Source organism: Gymnoscopelus microlampas (assembly GCF_963454915.1).
Source record: "Gymnoscopelus microlampas genome assembly, chromosome: 5".
NCBI lineage: Eukaryota > Metazoa > Chordata > Actinopteri > Myctophiformes > Myctophidae > Gymnoscopelus > Gymnoscopelus microlampas.
Window position 1 is genome coordinate 38,699,203 of NC_139942.1, and position 24,147 is coordinate 38,723,349.

A 24,147-nucleotide genomic window follows, 5' to 3' on the forward strand; every position below is an offset into this window, starting at 1 on the left:
CAAAAATAGTAGATATACAACCTCAATACGATGTTGTTGTGATCTTGTAGATCGGATTTTTTTTTCTATTTTTGAAATCGGGCTTAAGTGGTCACTTTTTTTTGCCACCCTCAAGTATTTTATGAAATGACGCCTCTGGTCAAGAGAGTTTAGGGACGGTGGAAAGATGCCATATACCGGTACTGTCAGTCAGGAGAATATAGGGATGCCCCAGGCGAGAGATGGACAGGATAGGAGACAGAACGGGGAGTCTGCCATGATCAGATTTAAGATGAAGTGTGAGAGAGACAAAGGATCGTGCAGAGATGGTAAATTCCATCATTTATTCATTGTGCAGATGTACAGTACAGTAAGTACAGTAAGTGAAACATCACCTCAGTCAGCAATTGTTCAGTCGTGCCAGAAGTCACTCAGCCATCTGTGTGGCATCAAACTTATCAATCATCTCATCTAAGGCAAGGGTTCCCAAACTTTTCAGGGCGTCATCCCCCAAAATAATCATATTTGAACTGGGGACCCCCCACCCTGACAAGCACTTAGAATTGTAGGAGTTGAGGCATTACATTTAGTTTGACTCTGTTACACAGATAAATATTGTGAAAATAGAAACAATGTTGCACATTAAGCTAATCCTCTGGGGACCGCCCTGGGGGTCCCGACCCCCAGCATGAGAACCACTGATCTAAAGCTCCGTCTACCACAGAGAATGTACCAACTTCCTGTCCAGTTAGTCTGAGCAGGACCATTATTTGTTCAAATCTGATGTCAGTCGACTAGACTCTCGGAGTGAAGGTGTCTCTCTTTACATACAGAACATTAAGAGAACAACAGCTAGTGGCACAGCACACACTCACACAACATGCACTCCAAAAAAACTTTTTTTAAGGAACTTAAAATACTTTGAAATCCCTCGATGACTTATTTGAAAAGAATATATCAACTGATAATTCACCTCAGTTGACAAAAGAATGACGCTTGTGATGGAGAAGTTAATAACAGGTACTGTTTGGCTGAGCTTAGCCCCGTAGTGGAAAGTGAGAGAGCTCAGCCAGGACATTAACCCATTAAAAGCACCTGTGTCATTTTATACTCTGGCTATTCAAAAATGTATATACAAGTTCATAGCACGGCACGAAAGATCTGCTATCACAACATGTGAACTTGTAGATTGCCTATTTCTCCGCTATTCACCATAAGACAAATTATACATTGGGGCTTACTGTAGTAAGTTGCTTAAAGATAACTTTTTAAAAATGTGTTTTAATGATGGTGGTAGGAGGAGGAGCTGTTATCAGGGCTGTGGTGTGTAGCGTAGGTACTTCCTCCCTGAGGGCAAGTCTTTGTGGTAGACGCCGGCCGGGAACAGAGCTGCAGCTTCCTCCTCGGGCATGTTGGGAGGCACCATCACATTGTCTCCAGCCTGCAGGGTCAACAAGACCGATAGGGCAGTGGTTCTCAAACTTGTCAAAATGTATTTGCCCTCGGACCCCCATCAGAAAATATTTTGTGCGAGGGAGCCCCATACAAAATATTCCACGTTGTTGCAAATGCACAAAATGATGATGCCCGTTACTCATATAGGAACACACGCCATACAGTACATAACTCAAAGTCTGCAAATACTTTGAGTGCGCACATCCCTGGGTATGGACTAGTTGTAATAATTAAATAATGAATGTAATAGTAATAAAACAAATAATGAATTGAAAGGTTCAGATAATTCACAAAGACATTCCTTGCATGTGGAAAATATAGCTGGCAATAAATACATAAAAAATAACTGTTGATTGCGAGGTTGGCCTCCTCACCTGCCAGTCGACTGGGGTGGCTACTCGTCTGTGGGCAGTGAGCTGCAGAGAGTCCACCACCCGCAGGATCTCGTCAAAGTTGCGTCCTGTGGTGGCAGGGTAGAGCAGGGACAGCTTCAGCCTCTTGTCAGGGCCGATGATAAACACCTGCAATCAAACACATATGGTGAAAGAGGTACAAGGCAAAATGACCACACAGACACTCGGTTGATATTTGCATAATGCATAATTCATAATTCTGGCTACAACACAAAAGAGTGTAGGCCTGCCAATAAAATAAGCTAATCAGATTTAGTGTGTGAGTGTTTGTGTTTATATAAATGAGTCTAAAACTGTATTTACTAGCTTGAACATCAGCTATTTTTGGCAACAACCATGGCGTATAAATTAGACTCAAGCGTGTGTGTGTGTGTGTGTGTGTGTGTGTGTGTGTGTGTGTGTGTGTGTGTGTGCGTGCGCGAGAATGTGTGTGTGCATTCATGTGCGTGCGTGTGTGTGTGTGTGCGTGTGTGTGTGTGTGTGTGTTTGTGTGTGTGTGTGTGTGTGTGTGCACTCACACAGCGGGCTGTGAGGGGCATACCATCCTTGTCCCTCTCATCTGGGTCCAGCATGCCCAGGGCCACTGCCAACTCCCGTTTACTGTCTGCTATGATGGGAAAGGGCAGGGAACAGCTCCCGTCCTTCACACCATTGTACGCCAGGATGTCCTACAGTAGTTAGCAGACAGACATGTTGCCATTATGTCCAACACATAATTGCGATGACCTCCAGTTTGACACCCAGTTTGATTTGATACACTGTCTCTACAATCTCTTGTTTAAAAAAAGAAAAGAAAAAAATAATTCTGCTAAAAAGAAATCTTCCTAAAACATGTTTAAAAGAAAAACCTTGCTCCAGCCGTGGTGGGCTTCCAGGGTGTCAATAGACAGGGCAATCATCTTTACTTTCCGCTTACGGAACTCGTCGCTAAGCCTGGAGGCTCGACCCAGCTCTGTGGTGCACACAGGGGTGTAGTCCCTGGGATGAGAGAACAGGATCCCCCACCTAGAGAATGACACAGACGGAGAGAACGAGAAGTGAGGGAGCGACATGAAAGGGAATGTCAACGCATAAAGTTTTCTATTGTCCTGTTGTTTTTGAGGGGTGAAACCGTGGAATTAACCAGTAACAGTATGTAGAATTAATTCTGAATATTGTCCATGTAAATGCAGTCACTGGCGGATAACAAGGTTATCTGTCATCTCATCATCAGACACAATCATGATCTTATATAGTTGTATAACTTCGAAAAGCAAACTTTTTCACATCGAGGACCCCCAAATTAATATGTAATTTGGCCGCGGAACCCCATCTGAAAATATTTTGTGCCAGCCAGGGACCCCCATATAAGATTTGTGTTGTTGTTTAAAACATTTTCCAACTGTCAAATGTTTTCAAGAACATAGCAGATCTACCAGCTCACAGCACGCTCACATCACAACACTTTGTGAGCTTGTAGATCTGCTATTTTTTTTTTAAGTGGTTAAACAGATTTTTCATACCGTAAAAAAAAATTCTGGGGACCCTCTGGAACTCTCTCAAGGACCCCTGGGGGTCCCCGGACCCCACTTTGAGAACCACTTGTATATGAAATGATGACGACTGAATTCAGTTATGAGCGTAAGCTGACAGGAATGGATGCCACATGTGGGTCACTTAAATGTGTCAATAGTGGTGGCTTTTCATTCAACTTCCTGATGCTTCTCACATCAAACATCAAACTAGATAAGTAGGCAATAAATTACATTTAAGTGCGCCTGTGGTGTGTGGGTGTGTGTACGTGTGTGTACGTATGTGTACGTGTGTGTGTGTACACGTGTGCTAGTCTATTCTATGGATTTTACACAATGAAGCTAGAGTAAGCTAGGTTTCTCATTCCAAAACCACAGAGGAAAGTAACTTTTACTACATTTTTTGTACTTAAATACAATTTTTGTGCTTTATTTGAGAAATTCAATTTCCTGCCAACATAATTCTACTCCACTGTCTGCTGCAATGTTAGCTACACTTAATGCATCAGTAATTATAATACAATAAACTATTATTCTTAAATTGGTTCATCCTGTATAATGAGTAGGCCTATATTACTGTACTTTTGGTGCTTAGCTATATTTTTACATTAATATTTGTAATCTACTTTTACTTAGTGACATTTTGAATGCAGGAATTAAATTGTAAAAGAGTAGTATATCTATAGGCCTATATTGTGGCTGTTGGCTAAAAACATATGTTACACTATATTATATGTTATAACCAGGCTTCTGTAGGCCATGCCATTCAAATCCATGCAGCATCATCATACAGTACACGACAGTCAGTAGGCTGCTGCAGGCTATAAAAAGCAGAAGAGAGGAAACAACTAAACAGGAACTACATTCACAACTTTATCGTAATTTACAACAGTCAAATAAGGTCTTGATGAGAAGACTTTTATGGATTTGTGCTGCTATACTTACGAGTCGCCTAGAAAGTCATGAAATTTCACTTTTCCAAAGGTGGTTTCAGCCTCGAAATTAGGAAAGACATCTCCAAGCAGCACGCCGGGCATCGTTACGTACAACGACCCGTCAGTCAGTCAGTCAGTCAGTCAGTCAGCCAGCCAGCAGCACAGTGTACCTACTGTACACCAGCCGACCAGATTATGATGATAACTGATGACACATTAACATACATGTCACGTCACGGGGTGCAAACCAAGCGGAACCTGTGGGTTGAATTATTTCCACTCTATACTCCTCCCTATAGTGCGAATTTGTGGCTTGTCAAAAAGAATGTTATTTATGCCATGGCGAGCGAAACCCTCAGTGGAAGTGGTGGAAGGAGTGGCATGCTCAGATTTAAGTAAAAGTAGCCTAGCCAGGGAGCCAGAGACTGTCTGTCTCTTATATGTCAACATGATTTGTGTGCATGGGGATCTCATCTTAAACAAGCTACGTGCTTAACTGAGCTATCCAGTTTAGTAGACCTTGTATTGCGAATTTGTACTTCCATGTACTGTTATGTACTGTCATGTACTGTTCTCATGTCTTACTAAATAAAGTACATCAATCAATCAATCAATCAAGGGACGCGGGAAGTACTTTAGAGCAAGGGGTGCTGGTAAACGGGACACATGCACGCGCGCGCAGCGCGCGTGCACGGGTTCCTCCTGCGCGCGCGCTTCGCGCGCGCGCGATTTTTTTCGGGTCTCCCGCGGATAAAGTTACTTTTTTTGTTACTTTATTTCGGTTTTAGGGTTAGGGTTAGGGTTGGATTAGGGTTATGTGATTTAATTATTTTGGGGGAGCCGCGCACACCGGAGAAAATCTCTCTCACACACACACACGCACGCGTTCAGCCTTTTTTTTTTTTTTTCTCACAACGGCAGGGGGTGCTGCAGCACCCTCAGCACCCCACTTCCCGCGTCCCTGAGCCTAGCCTATAGTATACACTGTATGGCAAGTGTAGGCTGAGTCTATGCTATAGTAGCCTAGTCTGCATTCTGAATTACCCTTGGATCAAGACTATCATAGATCATCTATGATAGATGTATATTATCTAGTCTGACTTCTACTTTCGTATCTACACTCTACATACAGTATGATAGTCTTGGGCTTTACCCCCCAATTGTCACTGGACATCCGCGCTGAAAGCCCGTACTTCTCCGTACATGTACAAAACATATAAATAAAGTGCTGACCCTGTAGGGCCGGATATTGACTCGACATTAGGAACCCGTGTGCAATGTATTAGCCCGTATCTTTAAATAGATATGTGTTTTAATCCTGTCAGTGTCGAATTCTGTCCGAAGTTCCCTTTATTCAGTAGTGACGGACGCATCCGGTAAAAACCGGAATTACACTTGACGTAAACAGGAAGTAAAGGAGAAGAAAAAATGGCTTTCAGGCACAGACGATTAAAACACATATCTATATATATCTACATTACACAAAGATTTCAAATGCCGAGTTAACATCCGGGGCTGCCGGGTAAGCACCTTATATTTTGCATTTGTACATGTTCAGAGAAATGCGGATTTTATGGGCGGATGTCAAGTGACAATTGGGAGTGAAGCCCAAGACGATCATACAGTAGATATGCAAATGTCAAAATCGATAAAATACATCTATGATAGTCTTTCTTGATTCAAGGCTAAAGTCTGTATTACTATTATGCAGGCAGAATTGCTCGCAAGAAGAGTGGGCACTGAGGAAGAGTGTTTATTTATAAGATAATTTGTGCTTTATATTAATTCTCCAAGGAACTAGTGTAACTAGATACTTGCAGTGTAGGCTATAGTGCAATATTTGCCAATAATTGAATACAGACCCCTTTGTTGTCCAGAATATAAAAATAACCTATTGTGTTTGATTCCATGAGCCACTGAAATGCAGTAAAAAATTGGGCCTCTTCTTACTTCCTTCACAGGTGTTACCAATGATACTATGAAGGCTCTGTTCCATTCTGGTCAAACAGAGTCAGGATGCTGATATTGTGCATGTCGGCTCACTAGAAATACTAGTGGGTCTCAAAGTGTGGTCCAGGGACCCTCATGGTTCCTTGAGAGGGTGTAACTCTGAGAGTTATGGGGGTCCTTGAAATTAAAACGTTTGAGAACCACTGTGCTACACTAAATGGAACAGAGCCTTCATTAGTGTCATTGGTAACAACTGTGAAGGAAGCAAGGAAGGGACCCAATTTCTGTCCAATATGGCTGCTGTGCATAGAGCCTATTAAAATGTCTGAAGGTTATTTTATGGCCTATTACCTGGTTTCTATCAAGCATTGCCGCTTAGGCATCATCATCCTCGTCGTCGTCGTCGTCATCATCATCATCATTTATTATTATTACCATTATAATCATCATCGTCATCGTCATCATCATCATCATCATCATCATCATCATCTGTGTTCTGATCTAGCTCACTGGCCCCCATCATGTGACCAGAGCCTAGCAGTGTCCCAAATGAGATTGGCCATTTCAACCACTGTGCCCAGGCGGTGTGCGTGTGTGAAGGTTGGAGATGTTGGTTTATCATAAGGAATAATATTACTGGCTTGGAGTAAAAAATGAAGAGCGATTATTGGGGTACTTTAAACTCTTTTCAAGAGAACATGACTTCCCCGAGGGACAGAAGGAATAGTTGTCGTGGTGCAGGTATGTGTGGAACCAGTGGTGGACCCACTGTCTCCTCCAGTGCCAACAACGGTAGACCTGACCTCACAGTCCGGCAGCGGTCAGGCTCTGACTGCCCGGCGCGTCGGCGGAGCTCCGCGTGTTCTTACTTCACCGCTGGAGCGCAAGCGGAGGACGTGTCGTTCAGCTTGAAGTTGAACCGGTCCATCTTCATCATAACTCTTAGGTAGGGCTCTCACGATTATTATGACATTTATGTGACGATTAATTGTCCCCAACAAATAATAGCGATTAACGATTTAATTGTGTTTTTGTCATTTCTGTTTAGCTTTTATAGTCTATAGACAGATATGGGCAGATATGATAAATAACCTAAATATACAAATAAATAACTTTATACTTAAAAAAAAAAACATTAATAGTGGAAATAGCTGATACCTTGTGTGAGCTTGTAGATCTGCTATTTCTACTACTTTTTGAACGATTATGGCGATTAGCCCAAAAAATAATTGCGATTATCTCAAATAGATTGCATTAGATCAGGGGTCTTCAACCTTTTCAGCCCAAGGACCCCTTAGCTGAGAGAGAGAAGAAGCAGGGACCCCCTACTCTATACTGTATAAAATTGTGTTTCAGATTAACCTTTTTTTTTACTTGGTCTGCTGTTTTTTCCCTCTACACCTATACCTCTTTGCCAAAAATAGCCGATCTACAAGCTCACAACGCCTCGCGCTGAGCTTGTAGATCTGCTATTTTTGGCTAAAGTTCTCCTTAGAATAGGAATGCATAGGGTTCAAGTGGTTAATGCGAAAAAAGAAATCATATCACACAAAGATTTGGCGGACCCCCTGTAGTAACGCTGAGGACCCCCTAGGGGTCCCGGACCCCCTGTTTGAAGACCCCTGCATTAGATGATCATGTAATAATTGTGACAGGCCTGCTCTCAGGTTCCTGCTGGCCATAGACGTGTGGCTGTCCAAGCGCCTCGGGGTGTGTGCATGTGAGGAGTCTCCGTGGGGCAGCATCCGGCCCCTGGTCCGCCTGGTGGAGCTGTCTGGGCATGTGGTCCCCTGGCTCTGTGGCACCCTTTACAGTCTGCTGCGTGTCCACACTGTCATGGAGCAGGAGGTCCTGCTGAACCTGGCCCTGGGTGAGAGATTCAGTGTGTGATGATCTGTTATAAAGTGCTTTCATGTCAAGGACCCCCAAATCAATGTGGACAGTATTTGGCGCACGGAACCCCATCTGAAAATATTTTGTGCCAGGGACCCCAAGAATTTTACAGGAATATCATATTTTTGCAAGATGTTTTGAAAACAGCAGATAAGCTGTTGCTGTTGTTGTGAGCTTGTAGATCTGCTATTTTAGCCAAATAGCCAATGTTTTTTTTATTTTTTATTTAGAGTAGCCAAGAATTGTTTACCCCCCTCTTCTCCCCAATTTACTCGTTATGCCAATTAATTCCTCCCCACACACATTTCTGTGTTGTCACTGCTGTTGTATGTATCCTACTGACTCACCTGCCAGTGCAGGAGCCCCCACCGGGAGGACGTAGGGCCTTTAGTCCTACTCCTCTCGCTCAACACTCCCTGCTGACAGGTGTCGCCCCAGCCCATAGGAGTATGTGCAGTGGCCAATATCACCCGCCTTGTGTTCGCATAGACGCCGACTACATAGCCAATGTTAAAGTGTAAATTAATTTTGATTCTATGTTAAGTTATTTTGCTTGGGACCCCCTAGAACCTCCTCAAGGACCCAAGGTTGATGGCTTTCTATTCTTTCGCAATTGTTGCAAACCCTTTGAACTGATATCAAGGCCTTTACTTAGCCATGCCCACATAATAATGATTCTTTTTTTTTGATTGATTGATTGATTGATTGAATACTTTATTAGTCAGAAATGTAAACAGCACGTGGTACAGTAAGACATTATAAAAGCTAAAAGGATAACACAAAAATGTCCTGGGGACTTTTTTGTCCATTGTGGTCCATTGTGGTCCTATCCTATGTGTTAAATTCATCAACATAGCATAACAAAAATGAACACAATAATGTCATAAACAATATATATGTACAAAAGAGATAGGAAAATGACATGTCCTACATTACATGTCCTAAACATTTGAACATAAGAGAAGAGGCTAAAGCAGGATGAATTCACACAAATGTAGTTAAAACTAGTTAAAAATATGCTTCAACCTCCACCCGGTTTCCAGTCAGCCTAGTCCCCAGCAGCTGCCACACAGCGCCTGGTCTCAGAGCACAGCCCAGACACGGCCATGGAAACTTTTCTCCCGTCTGTGTCACTGTCACCCCTGGACACTGACAGGACACAAAGAGGCACTGAGTGATTAGTTCGGTTGGGGGACTTTCAGAATGCATGTACCCCCCGTGATGTTTTTGCGCAAAGGATTACTTTTGTTGACTGAGATCTCTCATAGATGGGTCCTATTAGATTTTCCTATTGTAATGTGCAAGAGCTATTTCAGAAATGGAATGTTTAGGATGATGGCTTTCTATTGTGGAAAGTATAGGCCTATTGTACACAGCACAATCCTCAATGTTCATTTAACTCAGAGAATCTATATATAGAATTATGTATATACTTATATAGCGTATGCACAGTTCCATTTGTACAATGCTGTCTGAGTGAAATGAACACTGAGGCTGAGCACTTCAATTTGTTGAGAGGTCCTGAAAACATTTCTAAATGGGATGCAATTATTTTTAGTATGCAATTATTTGCTCTGATATTTAAAGGACCACTTAACCCATTTTTAACCCTATCTTTGTATAAGTATAACTGGTCCTTGCTAATGCTTATTATAAGATGGAACCATTTCTGTCTATTGACTCTGCATCTCATTGGTGGCCTATGGACAGCCAATGGCATCATCGATGGGGATTCCAAGCTAATAGAAGCCTTTCTCTTCCTGGAAAGTTACCATGCTGAAATAGAATCCATTGTTCTTGCATAAAAACAAAAAAAAATGAAAAGTTGTTTACCAAGCCTTACAACCGACGATGTCACTGATAAGTGGGTTTCTGAACTGTCCACAGCCCTAACCTGAGAACCATAGTGAATAGACAGAAATGGTGCCATCTTATAATGAGCATGAGTAAAGTGGAATGGGTGAGGTGAGGTGGCTCTTCAAAGTACAATGCAAAGTGTCAATCATTTGTTTGTGTGCTCTCCCGTCCCCTCACAGCTCTGCTCTTGGACGTGTTGCTCGTCAGGATAGTGAAGACCCTGGTCCGGCGGCGGATGCCGTCGCAGAACCGCTCGGACCTCCTGTCCACCTACTTCGTGGAGCGCTACTCGTTCCCCTCGGGCCACGCCACGCGGGCGGTCATGTGTGCGCGGTTCCTCCTGGCTCGGCTGGTGGACACGTCCTCCATGCGCGTGCTGGTGCTGGGATGGGCCGCCCTGGTCAGCCTGTCCCGACTGCTGCTGGCCAGACACTATGTGACGGACGTGGGCTTTGGCCTGGCCATGGGTTACTGCCAGTACAGCCTGGTGGAGCGGCTGTGGGTCACGTGGAACCACATGCAGGACGTCCTGCTCATGCTGCTGGGAGAGAGTTTATATACTAGTGTGGGGAGAAGTAGGAAGCCCTGAGGATGACAATATTACATCAAAGTAACATAATGCTGTTTTTCCTAACCTTTTCTGGATCAGGGGCGTGTGGGGAGAAGTAGGAAGCCCTGAGGATGACAATATTACATCAAAGTAACATAATGCTGTTTTTCCTAACCTTTTCCGGATCAGGGCCCACTTGGAGATATCGAAAGCGTTTGCGGCCCACCCGTAACATTTTTTATTATTTTAATGATCAGTCAAATCGATTGCGTTCCGACTTGGATCAATGAAACATGTGTTTTTGATATTCATATTATATTATCATTCAAATCTTAGTGTTTTGCCAATTATTTGGGTGCCCACTTGCAATATCCACACGGCCCACAGGTTGGGAATCGCTGACATAAGGGAAAGCTGTAGCGTGTGTGTGTGTGTGTGTGTGTGTGTGTGTGTGTAATTGGGATAGTGCTCTTGATGAGATGATGATGAGTTTTATACCACGTTGTTTATGTTGCATGAACTGTTGAATGTAGTGCTTTCAAAAGCTACAGTATCTGGAGCCCATTTCACTCTGTCAATTAAAAGTGATTTATTTATCAAACATATAGTATACATTTGGAGTTTTGTTATAAAAGGAAATATTGTCTGTAAAAAAAAGAAAAAAGTATTTTCCGCTCTCTTTTTCTTTTCAAATGTAAAAAGAAATAGCAGATCTATGAGCTATGCGATGCATTGTGAGCTTGTACAGTTTGTCTTACAATGAAGTGCTTAAGCGGTTACAGGGCATGCAACTCTAGGCCGATTGTACTTTGTTTTCCTGTACAGGTTAAAAATATAGAAGGCTAAAAAAACATGTCAGGCTGACCTTATAGTACACCATGATGTACAAAATAAAGTTGCAGCTAATAAAATTAACAATGAATGTGTTATATTTAGGTGTGCCAATGTGCCACTGACAGTAGTTGTCTATGGTTACATCATAGTGTACTATAACAGGTCAAACCAAATGACTAAATCGTCCTAGGGTAGTTCCAAATGGACCCGTACAGGCCTCAGGGTTATTGGGGTCTTTGCAATTAAAAGGTTTTGAGAACCACTGGTCTAGGGCTTCATGCCCCCTTTAAAGGGGGATGAAACTCTAGGCTGATTTTGAAGTGTTGTTGCTGTGGTGCTGTAATTGGCTGGCACAGCTCAAAGTGTATAAATGTGTGTGAGTGGGCGGCTGACAAATCAAGCCAACACTTAACCAAAGTTTCCATCAGCTGCTGCCGAGTCTCCTGACTTTCATTATAACTCATCCCCATCTCTTCTTACCAGTGGCGGACCAAGGATTCTGATTTTCTTTTACTTATAGGTAAAAGTAGCAATACCACAATATCAAAATACTTGAAATCACAACAAGTAAAATGCCTTCATTCAAAATGTTACTTGAATGAAAGTATTGACATCAAAATATACTTAAAGTACCAAATTAAAAGTAGTCAAATTGTTTGAAAAGAGCAGACCAACAAGCTCACAACGCATGGCGATGCAACACGTTGTGTGCTTGTATATCTTCGAATAGCCGAAGTATAAAATAGGGCTTAAGCGGTCAATATATGTATTGTAATAATAATTTAATCTAGAAAGTAACTGTTGTTGTAGTGGAGTAAAAAAGTATAATATCTGCCACAAAGATGCTATGGAGTAGAAGTATAAAGTACTGAAGAATTTACTTACTCAAGTAAGTACCTCAAAATTGTACTACTACTTCAGCAATACTGGAATTCTGACACTAACCTGGACTGACCACAGATACTCTACAGATAAGTGACTGAACAAAACAAAACACAAAAAGGCAACAAAAGGATGTTTGTTAGTTTTCTTTGACTTTAGGATTCAAGAAAACTGTTATTTTCAAAGCCTTTTGAAGTTTGACAAGTGCAGACAGAACAGGGGAAAAGGAAACCTTTCTATCAAGAAAACGTGCATTATCTTCATCATCATCATCTAGTCGCCGTTAACCTCCAGGATGTGGTTCCAAGTTTCTCTGCTGTGCTTGTGTTGCCTGACGTTGGGCGGCCGCAGCCAGACTCAGGACAGAGCCTTTACTTGAGTAAATGTACTTTAGTTACTTTCCACCACAGCTTCTTATAGTGTTTATGAGTGTTGATCACTCTCAAATGTCTGCCCCACTCCCCTGGTTTAACATTATATATATAACACTATATATATGTTATAATCATATAATCGTAATGATTTTGGTTTTGTTAAGTTCTCACAAACTGTAATTGAACCACTGTAGCTAGTAGCTACTGTATAGACTGTAGATGCAGCCAGTGGTCCATAGATGGCGCCTCATAACAGCAGAAAAGCTGTATTGAGTATACTTTTACATTTGACACTAGGCTTATCCTGTATTGCCTCTTTACTAAATGTTTCTACTATCAGAGCCATAGCATGAAATATAAATTGTCATATACTTTGAAGTTGTGATACAGTCTATTCAAAATAAAAGAAAGAAAGACAAGGAAAACAAAAAAGACACAACAATTGTATTCACATATTTATTTGGAAACAGAAAATATTGCACCATGTTAAATTACAAAAGGATAATATTTACTGAGATCATAGAGGGTTCTATCATAGCTAAATCTGTTCTAGGAGAAGGGAACATTTATTGTTAAAAATACATCCTATTTACAGACAAAAGTAAACATAAAAAAGGGGGAAAAATCTATGTACCCTAGTGAGCCAATAACAGAAATATAGAGGCTTCACCATGATTTTAATGCAGAGATTGATTTGACTGTCTCATCCACTCCTGCTCTCAGAACAACGTGGTTTGACATAATATAGTCCAGTAAACGCTCCTCTCTCTCTCTCTCTCTCTCTCTCTCTCTCTCTCTCTCTCTCATATCCTCCTATTTAGCTGCTGACCCGGCCCAGTCTCACGTCGTAGGTGATCATGTGGAAGTTGTCCCAGGCATACAGCTTCCTGCGTGAGTGGTTGTAGTCCACCATGCTGTTGTAGCGGTACTTGTTCTTGAAGGGCACATGGAGGAACCGGCTCTCGCCGGTGGCCGTGTCAAACATGTGGTTGACGGTGGTGTTGGGAGAGGTGTAGCTGGCCACCGTGTACAGGCGGCCGCACACCATGAAGGCGTTGCCCACCGTGTTTTTGCGGATGTTGGTCTCCCAGGTCTTCCTCACCTGCAGGCTCTCGGGATCCAGGTGGGAGATGACGATGGCGCCCTTGGCCATGGCCGTGCTGTAGATGGCCCAGAGGCCCTGCTCGTCCACCGCCAGGTCAATGTCGGTGTAGCCGCCCCAGGAGTAAGGGTGTTGGCCTTGGAAGCCGGCGTGGGGCAGGTCCAGGCGCGCCGCCAGGCCCTCGGAGGCCAGGTCGTAGCGGATCAGGGTGCGGCTGCGTCTGCGCTGGTAGTAGAGGGAGCCGCGGTAAAGCGTGGCCCCGGTGCTCTCCACGGGCTCGGGCAGGACCAGCACCTTCATGGGGAAGCCACGGGAGAACTGCTCCATGTCCTCGTAAGCGAAGAGCTGGCGGACGTCCTTGCCTACCGTGTCGATGCGCCACACGGTTCTGTTGGTGTAGAGGTTACCCTGGGGCTCCGGGTCCTGGAGCCACACTCCGTACTTCCCCGTGATGCTGTCAGCCTTCCTGTGTACCACGGGATCTCCCACTGATGCCAGCTCTCCACAGCCTGGATACAGGGGGAAACAGAGGCCTTTATTAAATAGTCAACCTTTAGGGTGGCATCTGTGGGAGCAGCCTGATCCGGGTTGGTGGGAGTTGGGACTGAAATGTCCAGGAGTTGCAGCTGTCAATCTTTCATTGTATCAAAAAGTATTTTTGATACGAACAGAGGAAGGTCAGGATACTGCTTGGTAAACATTTAGCTCTGTGGAGACTTCTGAGTATCATACTGTTGGTTAGATCATGCTACTACTACCAGGGGTAAAGGTTTGGGTCTCACTGGGGATGACCATAACAAAAGGAATTTGTGTCCAACAAGCGGCATTATGTTATACTTTGAACTCATACGTTACCTGTGAAGTTATGATCTCCTTCATTAATGAGACGGGAAGCTGGGACTTCTGTCACCTCTGCCTTCATCTCCTGAAAGGCACCGTTGGTATAGGCAGGGTCTTGTACGCACAGAGAGAGGTTGACAGTTAGATGATACAAAAACAACAACAACATACAAATATGCACTTAGTAATCAGAGAAACACTAAAGGAGAAGTGAGTACACAACACACACTATGAACTCCTGTATGAAATTACTTGGATCTGCAGCAGCAAGTGTAAACTAGTGAATCATAAGTGCTGTAGACCTATGGATGGATACATAGCCGCTATGTAATCAGTGAGTCAGTAGGAAACTAACCACATTAAAGGGCCTGATTGGCCTGACAGCACAGCAGGTTTCTGTGGAACCCCGTTGTGGCATTCCGGTAAATGACCACGCACGCCCACGAGTGGCACAGCCTTAACAGAAGTACCCAAATTGTAAATTCCAATCCCCGTTACTCAACCTAGGAGAGCTAACTGACCCTAACCTCACGTCCTCCCCAGAGACTTAACATAGCCCCCCACAACGTCACTGAACATTTATCAAATACACTAACACTATACATCAAAAAGTACCACGACATGTGCCATTATAGCACATATAATTAAATATCAATCCCTGTACTTTATCAAGAATAAAACATATTCTGTGTTGAAGTTAATTTTTGGCAGTAGATAGATAAATCTATCTATTATTGCTTTGGGACTGGCTTTTCTATGCTAAAATGAATTAATTAGTTTGGTGTGTACTGTGTACACAATAAAAAACAGAGTGTTACAAACAGACACCTATGGACAGAGCCAGGTCCATTTGGTTCCGTTTCTACACTCTTTGGAGTTAAATGAACGCTGAGGCTTTTACTGTGTACCTCCCCTTTAGTTACTGGTGTTCTCACCACTGGCAGGTGTCTGGTTGGGTTCAGGCTGTGCTCCCCCAGAGCCTGGGATTTGTTGGCAGGGTTTGTGCTTGAGCATCTCAGCCTCGTGGCTCAGCTGGTCCACCCTCTTCTGCAGCTCCTGGACCTGCCTGTTCAGTTGCTCTTTATCCCTCTGGAGCTCACTCTTCTCCCCCATGATTTGAGAGTATGCCTCCTGGAGACCCTCTTCATCCTTGGGCGCAGCCGCCCCAGTGGCTCTGTCTTCCACCATCCGACTGACCGTGGCCTCTACCAGCGTGAGGCGGGACATGACGCCCCGCATCTCCGGTCCGCCGCTCGCCCCGGGGCAGCTGGACTCCTCTGGGCTGGCGACAGTGAAGGTGTACTGGCATCTTCCGCTGCGGTCGTTGGAACGGAGCAAGGAGGCTCTGTCCTGAGTCTGGCTGCGGCCGCCCAACGTCAGGCAACACAAACACAGCAGAGAAACTTGGAACCACATCCTGAAGATTAACGGCGACTAGATGATGATGATGAAGATAATGCACGTTTTCTTGACAGAACGGTTTCCTTTTCCCCTGTTCTGTCTGCACTTGTCAAACTTCAAAAGGCTTTGAAAATAACAGTTTTCTTGAATCCTAAAGTCAAAGAAAACTAACAAACATCCTTTTGTTGCCTTTTTGTGTTTTGTTTTTGTTCAGTCACTTATCTGTTGAGTATCTGTGGTCAGTCCAGGTTAGTGTCAGAATTCCAGTATTGCTGAAGAGCAGGATATTTATATAGTTAACTGTCAGTGAGTGGGAGGGGACAAGGAGCGTGGCTGTCTGTGTTTGGGAAAAGGAGAGCCAGGGGGCTGATGATGAGGGTGTGTACATTTCCATGCCATGTTTTGAGGAGGGGGTTGATGCAGCTGCACCGGACAGGCAAAGGGTGAATATCAGACAGTATTAGTGGAATAACACGCTGTTTTATGTTTGTTTTTTCCTGTGGATACCTTTCGTTTATTGTGTCTCGGCAGTTGGAATGTCTGCAGCTTGTTTTGACTGGAGAGCATCTCTTAATGTGTCCGCTGCCTGTCAGCTGCAAAAAAAAACGAGAGTGGCTGTCCTTTTTACTTCCTCCCTAAATACCAGTTTCACTATTAAAGCAGCATGTGATTAACCACAAGTCCCTATAGGCATTAGTGACCTGGCTATCAGGTGTTTGTGTAAGATTTTGCAGGATTTGGCTCAAAAAGCAGGGAGCGACATGGCTCACCTGTGTGCACCTGAAGGCACAGTGACACTCTCTCCCCCACCTGCCATGCCAGCTGGGCAGGATGTCTGGCGTAGGAGGGCAGGCTGCCCCGCCTGCCTGGCGGAGAATGGGGATGTGGTACGATCTTCCTTTCTTCCTCTTAAACCTATACTTTCCACAATCCTCACGTGAGTTGTTGCCACGCGACAACCCATATACAGAACAGGGATTTAAGGATTTTAATTTGACTGGGCACTTTAATGCGTGTAGTCCAAAGGAGACTACAATCTGATTCAGCAGAGCACAGCAAGTCAACAACTTTAATAATCGTCCTCGTGGGTTCTCCTCACATGCTGAGACCTTGTGGCCAACATGTGTTCCATCTCTTCTTCCAGTTCCAGTCTGGCTCCAGACCGACCTCTGGTCTGATGGAATAGTAAAGCTTAAAAGATCCATGTTTCCTTTAACAACTGGGCAATACAGCTTTGTACGTCAATCCTGCCTTGCTCTGTGTGTGTGTGCGTGCGTGCGTGTGTGCGTGTTTTGGTACGTGAAAGGGACTGATGGAGGGGCATTTGTATAAGCTTTGTTTCAGATAGGTCAGTGTAGAGAGACAGGAAAACACAGAGTAAGACAGTAACATACAGCAAATGGTCCGGCCGGGAATTGAACCGGGGACCCACCACATGTGCCCACTGCAAGCAAAAACCATTACAATGGTCCTTTGCAAAGTAAGGGCCATTTGTATCTGTCATTAACTGGTAACTCTTATCCCAATGTCTCCTGTAGCTTCCTCTTGATCATTTCCTCCCCAGAAGCAATGAGGACAGCATGTTTATGTTTTGGTTCCACAAAGCGACTTTTACGATTAGCCTATCTCCCTCCACACTGTGGAAAATCAGCCGTATCCCTCTGTGCCTTCACCTCTGAAGCGGTGCATTTCTCTTTTACGACTCTGGCGTCCACTTTTACTTTGTCCCAGCTTCTCTTCTGTCTGTGAAGGGTAGGGGGGGGACATGCTTTAGACACACCATTCTTTCACGGTCAACTCTCCAGACCACTATAATAACTAGCAAAGAAATGGAGAAGAGTCATGGCAACTTAATACAGGAAACTATTTTATTGCAGGTTTTTGCCTTATAAAAATAGCTCCAACTAAGGGCACCTTGCAATAGACAAGGGGAGGGGAGTGCTCCCTGGCTCAATGGCAAAATGATGTCCAGCGACAATTAATCAAAAAATAAACACATAACCCATTTCCTAACTAAAACAACATGTACTGAACAATAACACTACAATAAAAGTGTTGGTGAGCGTCCCGAGGCATGCTAAGAAGTCAGTATCTGTCACATTGTAACACCCCGGGACACTGCCAAGATAGAAAGTTTGTTTCTGTCCCAAAGGAGTTCTCCCACCAGCTACACCTTATACCTTATAGACCATATCAGATAGTTTGGCCAAAGCAGTACATGGTCCTGGTCCAGTCCATTTGCTATGAAGCTTTGTGGAGAATCTTTTCTTCTGTGATGGGTCAAACACGCACACGTGAGCCATGGACCAGCTGGAGCACTTCAGTGCAGAGGCAGAGGGGCACCTGGAGCTTCCCTCCTCGGACGCCTGCCATCGGCCTGATGACAGGCTGGCCCACTGTGAGTAATCGGGGGGGATACCTTATTTGTTCCTCTGGGTGAAGGTCTGACAGTGTCTGTAGTGCCTGCCTTCTTATGCCAGCATGAGGTGGACAGCCATCTTGCCGTCGGACCAGCTGTTGAGTCAGGCCACCATCTGGACTTGGATCAGGTCTGGAGGTCCATCTCTGTTGTGGGGGGGGGGGGGTAACCTGGCACATCCCTTAGGTGGCATGCCGCCGGGCACGCTTGGCGATGCGAAGTGGTGGCTGCCAGTGATCCCTGTGGTTGTCAGCACTCAGCAGATACTCTTTTAGAAGAACTAATGATCGGCTGGCTCACAAGCCAGTCGCCCCCTGACATCCACTGTTACCAACGCCATTGAGATGCGCTGGTGCCATTAAGCCAGTGAGCCGTCTTCGGCGGTGTCGTTACCATGCCAATGAGCACCTCACCCTTCTCTCACAGACTCAGTTTTTATTTTTGGAACACAATTCTTACAGATAAAAAATCTACGGGATTTATTTATGGAAAGTTGGAAACATTTATTTATGACCAAGGGAGTATGTTTTTGATGACAGACTTTGGTACTCTATCTAGGCTATATTTTACTAACTTCAGGTTTATGCCCATTCCAATTGCAGTTTGAATCCAAATACAGAAGGAATAAAAAAAAAACTTTCCAGATACAGATGGATTTGTGTTAAACACATCCATCCATCCATAAAACACACAGAAGTCATAGTTGAATATTTTATATACTATGATGACAAGAGGAAAATTGAAGAATAACAATGAGGAATTTGATGCAGTTAACATTGCAGAAGAAAAACAAAACAGATGATGAGAGAAACAGCATGATTGCTGAATGCTGACACAAGGGCAGTGAAAGTCACTTGTGGAAAATAAAATGCTTGACTCTTCTCCTGTTTACACATCATTCACTCAAGCGAGATTCATTCCAAAATGAGATCACTACAACTGGAAAAATGAACCACCTGCTATTACAAAAAGTGACTTCAGGCTCAAAAGTAATGCACATAAAAGAAAAGGTTACCATTAAAGTCACCATTGGTCTGTTGCAGAGCAGTGACTAAAAGTGGAGAATCATTTGTGATGTTAGATATTTATGATATTTTGGAATTAATTATTCTAATGCAATTCATGGAAATTTTGCACAGATTTCAGCCAGACAGAAAGAAAGAAAGAACAAAAGAAAGAAAGAAAGAAAGAATTAACAATTGATGGGCTATCAAAGTGAACAACATCAGTAGCCTAGCCTATGCTCAGTATCACTTAGTGACATGGTGGCAGCTGGCAGCGAATTTAGTTTATGAAAAACATTGTTAATTTGAGGAACGGCCTGTGGTTTGCACATGTAACCCTGCCAGACGTGCATTATAGGTGTGAAACGTTGCATAATGAACTCTGGAGTGGCCTTGAAACATACAGCAGTACTGCCATGGTTCCCTCACATATAGGCCCCACTGAGGTGTCCTTCTACAGCAGCAGCAAGTGGGGTCCCCAGCTAAATGTGTTAAGTTGTGGCAACATGTTGACAAATCTTCTCTTATGGTTTCCCTGGCATAACATATTTTCAAATGTTTGAGAACCACTGTTCTATATAGGGTCAACATATAGATAGACTACTTTAGTACTTATGTCATTGAGGCTGAGACTTTACATGTATGTACATGTACGGTGTGGGTTGGCCTGGCGATTGAGAAAGAAAGGGAGGGTGACAAAGTGAGAGTCTGTTCTGACTGCAAGTATTGCCACACAAACCTGTGAAAACTCAACAATTCGCTACTTTAGGATTCACTCTGCCAGGAATGGGCAGGGGTGGAAGATCTAAACTAAAGTTTGCAAGTAATTGTAGTGGAGTGAAAAGTACAGTACTTGAGTACATGCACTCAGCTACTTTCCAACACAGTGGGAATGGGAGTGAAGAAGTGACAGATTAAAAGGATAATGAGTTTTTACAACGTGTAAAAGTGTGTCTGGATTGCGAGACGGATGGTGTTTGTTTGAGTGCTCATTAATTGGTGCCTGCAGCCAGGAGGTGGGGATGGGATGTTTTCGCTGGGGTAGCTAATCGTTAAACACGGCCCACTGTCTGCCACAGTTAGTAATCACGGCAGATCACACGCTATGCGCACAACCGCTGTCTCACAATACTCTGTTGTTTGGTATTTGACAGCCCCCGTGCAGGTGTTTCATGCCACAGGCTCTCATTAGAGAAGCCGACACGTTGGCATGGCACCAGAGTGTCCACACACACACACGCGCACGCACACACGCGCACAACACACGACACACGGCACACGCACACGCACACGCACACGCACACGCACACGCACACACACACACACACACACACACACACACACACACACACACACACACACATGGCAGGGGGCTGAGCAGTACTTATTTTCACTGCAGACATGTTACTGTCATAACTAAGACAAAAATGCTGTAATTGCTTCGAAAGCCACAATGAGAATATTGAATTTTGATGAGTTTGTTTTTGATGACACAGTGACAGATCATTAGAGCGCATTGTAGGTTTAAATCTTGATTTATATAGATATTTCAAAGCTTACTTGAATCTGGCTTATGTCTATATAAAAAGCAGCCATGTCCCTCTTGTAACCTATAGCTGCTCATCATTCTATGTCTGCGTCTCTGCGTTTTTCTGTCATTACGTCATGTAAATACACAGGGTAAGAATTATGGCATTCCTGCTCATTGTAATTCCAGTATACTCTCACAAAGCGTTGTTGCCCAAGGTGTTTTTTTTGTCTCTTACGTGTACATTTATGAAATTCCAGTGATTGTAATGCCGTACAGTTAAAAGTTTCAATAAATTCCTTTGTTAACACCATTATTTCTGACACACACCATAATTCCAGCAGCACGGTGAGTTTATGTCTAGTATGTGTGATTTAGGTGTCCAGTATGTAAGTGAACACTTTTAAGGGGCATGTTATGCAATGGGGCAACTGTTTTTCCCATTGATGACAGTTTAACGACAGGGTGCCTTGACTCTGGCCAAGAATTAGAGCCTTTGCCATCAAGCCAGAGACAAAGATGGGGAGAGAAGCGAGGGAATCAGAGCTGTTTTCCCCTCCTAGTAGACCTGGGGCCTACGGAACATTTGGATGGAGTCATCAGGGTATTCATAAAATAAAGAATGCAATTGAATCAATCGGTATTTCACCTTGAGATGACAGCAGCACAGTACCACAGCAGATCTTTCCTCCGTGCCTTGGTTTAAATCTCATTTGAGGGAGGAAATTATAGTGGCAGCGTTGTGGTCAAGTGCATTCCCATTTAACATGGGAAAGCCAGTTTCATTCAAAGCCTGTTTTAGTATCAATAACAATAACAGCATCTGTTTTGTTATGCTGCACACAAAATATTTTTTTTGTATAGAATGCCAAAAGTCACATAGTAATGTTCTACAGTAATCACAACAACAAGGTCTTCTGTCTTGGTTCCTAAAGTATAGGACAGATTTACAGCCTTTTCTGCACAGGAAAATCCTCAGTGTTCATTTAATTCTGAGTGTGCGAATGGAACCAAATGGGAGGATTTTACAGTTTGTGAGCTGTGATGAGCCCAGCAGACATCTTAGTTCTCTGTCAAAACACGGTGCTGCAGTGGAGCATGGTTGACAGGAAACTCACGATGATGATGGATTGTTGCATGGGGAATGGGATGTATAGGCCTAGTAGTGGATACCTCTTCTCCCGCAGTAGCTGAGTGGTTAGAGAGGCCGCCTGGGAATAGGGAGGTCACCGGCCACAGTCTAATTGTGAAAATGTCTGCAAGACACTTATAATCACTATTAAACTGCTCTCCCCCATGCGCTCACCATGATCAATTCAATTCAATTCAAATATGCTTTATTGGCATGACAAGCATTCTTATATTGCCAAAGCATTCGTGACATAAAGTATGATACAACATAATAATACATATTCAGAATCAGAACAAATAATACAAACAAGACAAGTAAAAACATAAGCAAAATTACATTAGTCTATTAACTGTAGTAGACTTATAGTGTTCAACCATTGTCCTTCATTTGTGGCAGGCTGCTACATAGCCTGCTACATATTTTGCTGCCAACCTTGAACATTTGGCTTTCTCACCTAATAAGTAGGGTATTGCCTGGATAGAGTCAAACATCTGAGCAGCCATCAGCTGGGTGAAGTTGAAGCCGAACTTCCCCTACGGGATCAATAAAGGTCTACCTTAGTACCTTTCCCACGGCTGCTCTCTGGGCCATAAATCAGGAACGTAGAGCATGCACACATCCACTGTGATGATCAGGTTCAGGACAAGCTGAATATAAGCATAAAAATAATAATAGAGTGCACACACTGTTGTTATAACTGCCAGTGTTCATCGCAGACATCAGATTTTTTACATTTAAACACAACAACAGTGTGCCGACTCTATCATTATTATTTATGCTCTCTGGCCAACACCTCCCTGAGCCGACTGCACATACGCATTTCTCTCTCCTCCAAAATAAACACACACACACACACACACACACACACACACACACACACACACACACACACACACATGCCAACGTAATGGACGGCATGCACACAGCTGTTACATATACTGTACACAAACAGTCACATAGATAAAATATTATATATTATTATGGCTAAATATTGTATTAGGTAAATAGCCTAAGTGTCTAAAAAGACAGGACTGTAGCAAGAACTGTGTGCTTGTACCATGTGCTGTGGTGTGGCCATTAAGTCAATGGTGCTGAGGTAGCATATGTGCCTAAAGCCCATAATCCCAATACTATCTCCCTCAGATAAAGTGGATTCTCCTTCGGCTGAGTGGTCGATTTTTTTGTTTCCCCTACAGGAGACCTGGGTTTGAATCTACAACGTCACATCGGACTGTCTGTCTGTTGACCCGCCCCCCCCCCCCCCCCCCCACCTCTTGTTGTTAGTCTACAAAAGCATAATTCAACCCATCCTGTTGTACTGTTCCCCATGCTTTTTCAATATTCTGACCATGCCCAACCAAAACAATCGCTGACATGTTGTTGTGTGTTAGAAAATATGGGTGTATTGTGGAGATTCTATGTACTGTCTTCACTGTATATTGTGTTGTGTACTACTGTATGTATTCCACATTGAACGGGCTGTGAAACCGAATATCCCTCCGGGACAATAAAGTCTTATCTAATCAAGAGTGTCCTTATGGGAGATGTTCAAAACAGCTCGCATTCAAACAGTGCACATGAACAGCCATGTCTCAGTGCACAGAGGATACACACATCTTAGGCCCAAGCCGCCCAACCTACTGTATAAGAACACTAGAAAGGTGCACTCAGTAGAGCACAAACTTGAGGAGGCATGCCCTATACCTTCCCCGTCTTTCTGTCTGTGTTGTAGGGCATGTGAGGACAATGTTTTGGGGTTGTGTGTGTGTATAAAAAAGCATGGGGGAAGGGCCAGTAGCTTGTCTACTTCAGACAAGGCCCAGGTATGATAAATACGTAGCCTTAATATGTGAAGCACGCCGATGTTGACAGTTTTTCTGGGTGAAATTAGCATACCACAGTGATGAGTTGGGTGACATTTGATCTGACCAATACGTTTGGTTTAACACAACAGGCTTTTCTGTCGTGTTGCATGTTGACAAGGAGGACATGATTTACGAGGACAAGCCTATCGGATATGCAACTTGAACGCTTAGTTAGCAGGAGAGGACTTCACACCTCTCGGCAGGGGCACTCGCTCGGCTAGCG

The 24,147-nt window shown here is 43.7% G+C and overlaps 3 protein-coding genes across 3 annotated transcripts; 1 reads left to right on the forward strand and 2 right to left on the reverse strand.

The window, feature by feature from the left end:
- Window positions 1–303: 303 nt before the first annotated feature.
- LOC311045417 (peroxiredoxin-6-like) lies at window positions 304–4,559 on the reverse strand. The gene is made up of 5 exons (XM_084057281.1): window positions 4,304–4,559; window positions 2,696–2,852; window positions 2,366–2,515; window positions 1,809–1,955; window positions 304–1,420 (listed from the first exon to the last, which is right to left on the reverse strand). Exons 1-5 carry the CDS (start codon window positions 4,393–4,395, stop codon window positions 1,292–1,294), a joined length of 675 nt encoding a protein of 224 aa, XP_083913407.1. The 5' UTR covers window positions 4,396–4,559; the 3' UTR covers window positions 304–1,291.
- Window positions 4,560–6,841: 2,282 nt separating this feature from the next.
- Window positions 6,842–11,113, forward strand: LOC311045644 (polyisoprenoid diphosphate/phosphate phosphohydrolase PLPP6-like). Its single transcript, XM_084057600.1, has 3 exons — window positions 6,842–7,189; window positions 7,911–8,113; window positions 10,173–11,113. Exons 1-3 carry the CDS (start codon window positions 6,897–6,899, stop codon window positions 10,580–10,582), a joined length of 906 nt encoding a protein of 301 aa, XP_083913726.1. The 5' UTR covers window positions 6,842–6,896; the 3' UTR covers window positions 10,583–11,113.
- Window positions 11,114–13,149: 2,036 nt separating this feature from the next.
- LOC311044658 (myocilin-like) lies at window positions 13,150–16,173 on the reverse strand. The gene is made up of 3 exons (XM_084056367.1): window positions 15,511–16,173; window positions 14,591–14,689; window positions 13,150–14,244 (listed from the first exon to the last, which is right to left on the reverse strand). The coding sequence occupies exons 1-3, from the start codon at window positions 15,989–15,991 to the stop codon at window positions 13,451–13,453; spliced, it is 1,374 nt and encodes a 457-aa protein (XP_083912493.1). The 5' UTR covers window positions 15,992–16,173; the 3' UTR covers window positions 13,150–13,450.
- Window positions 16,174–24,147: the final 7,974 nt, after the last annotated feature.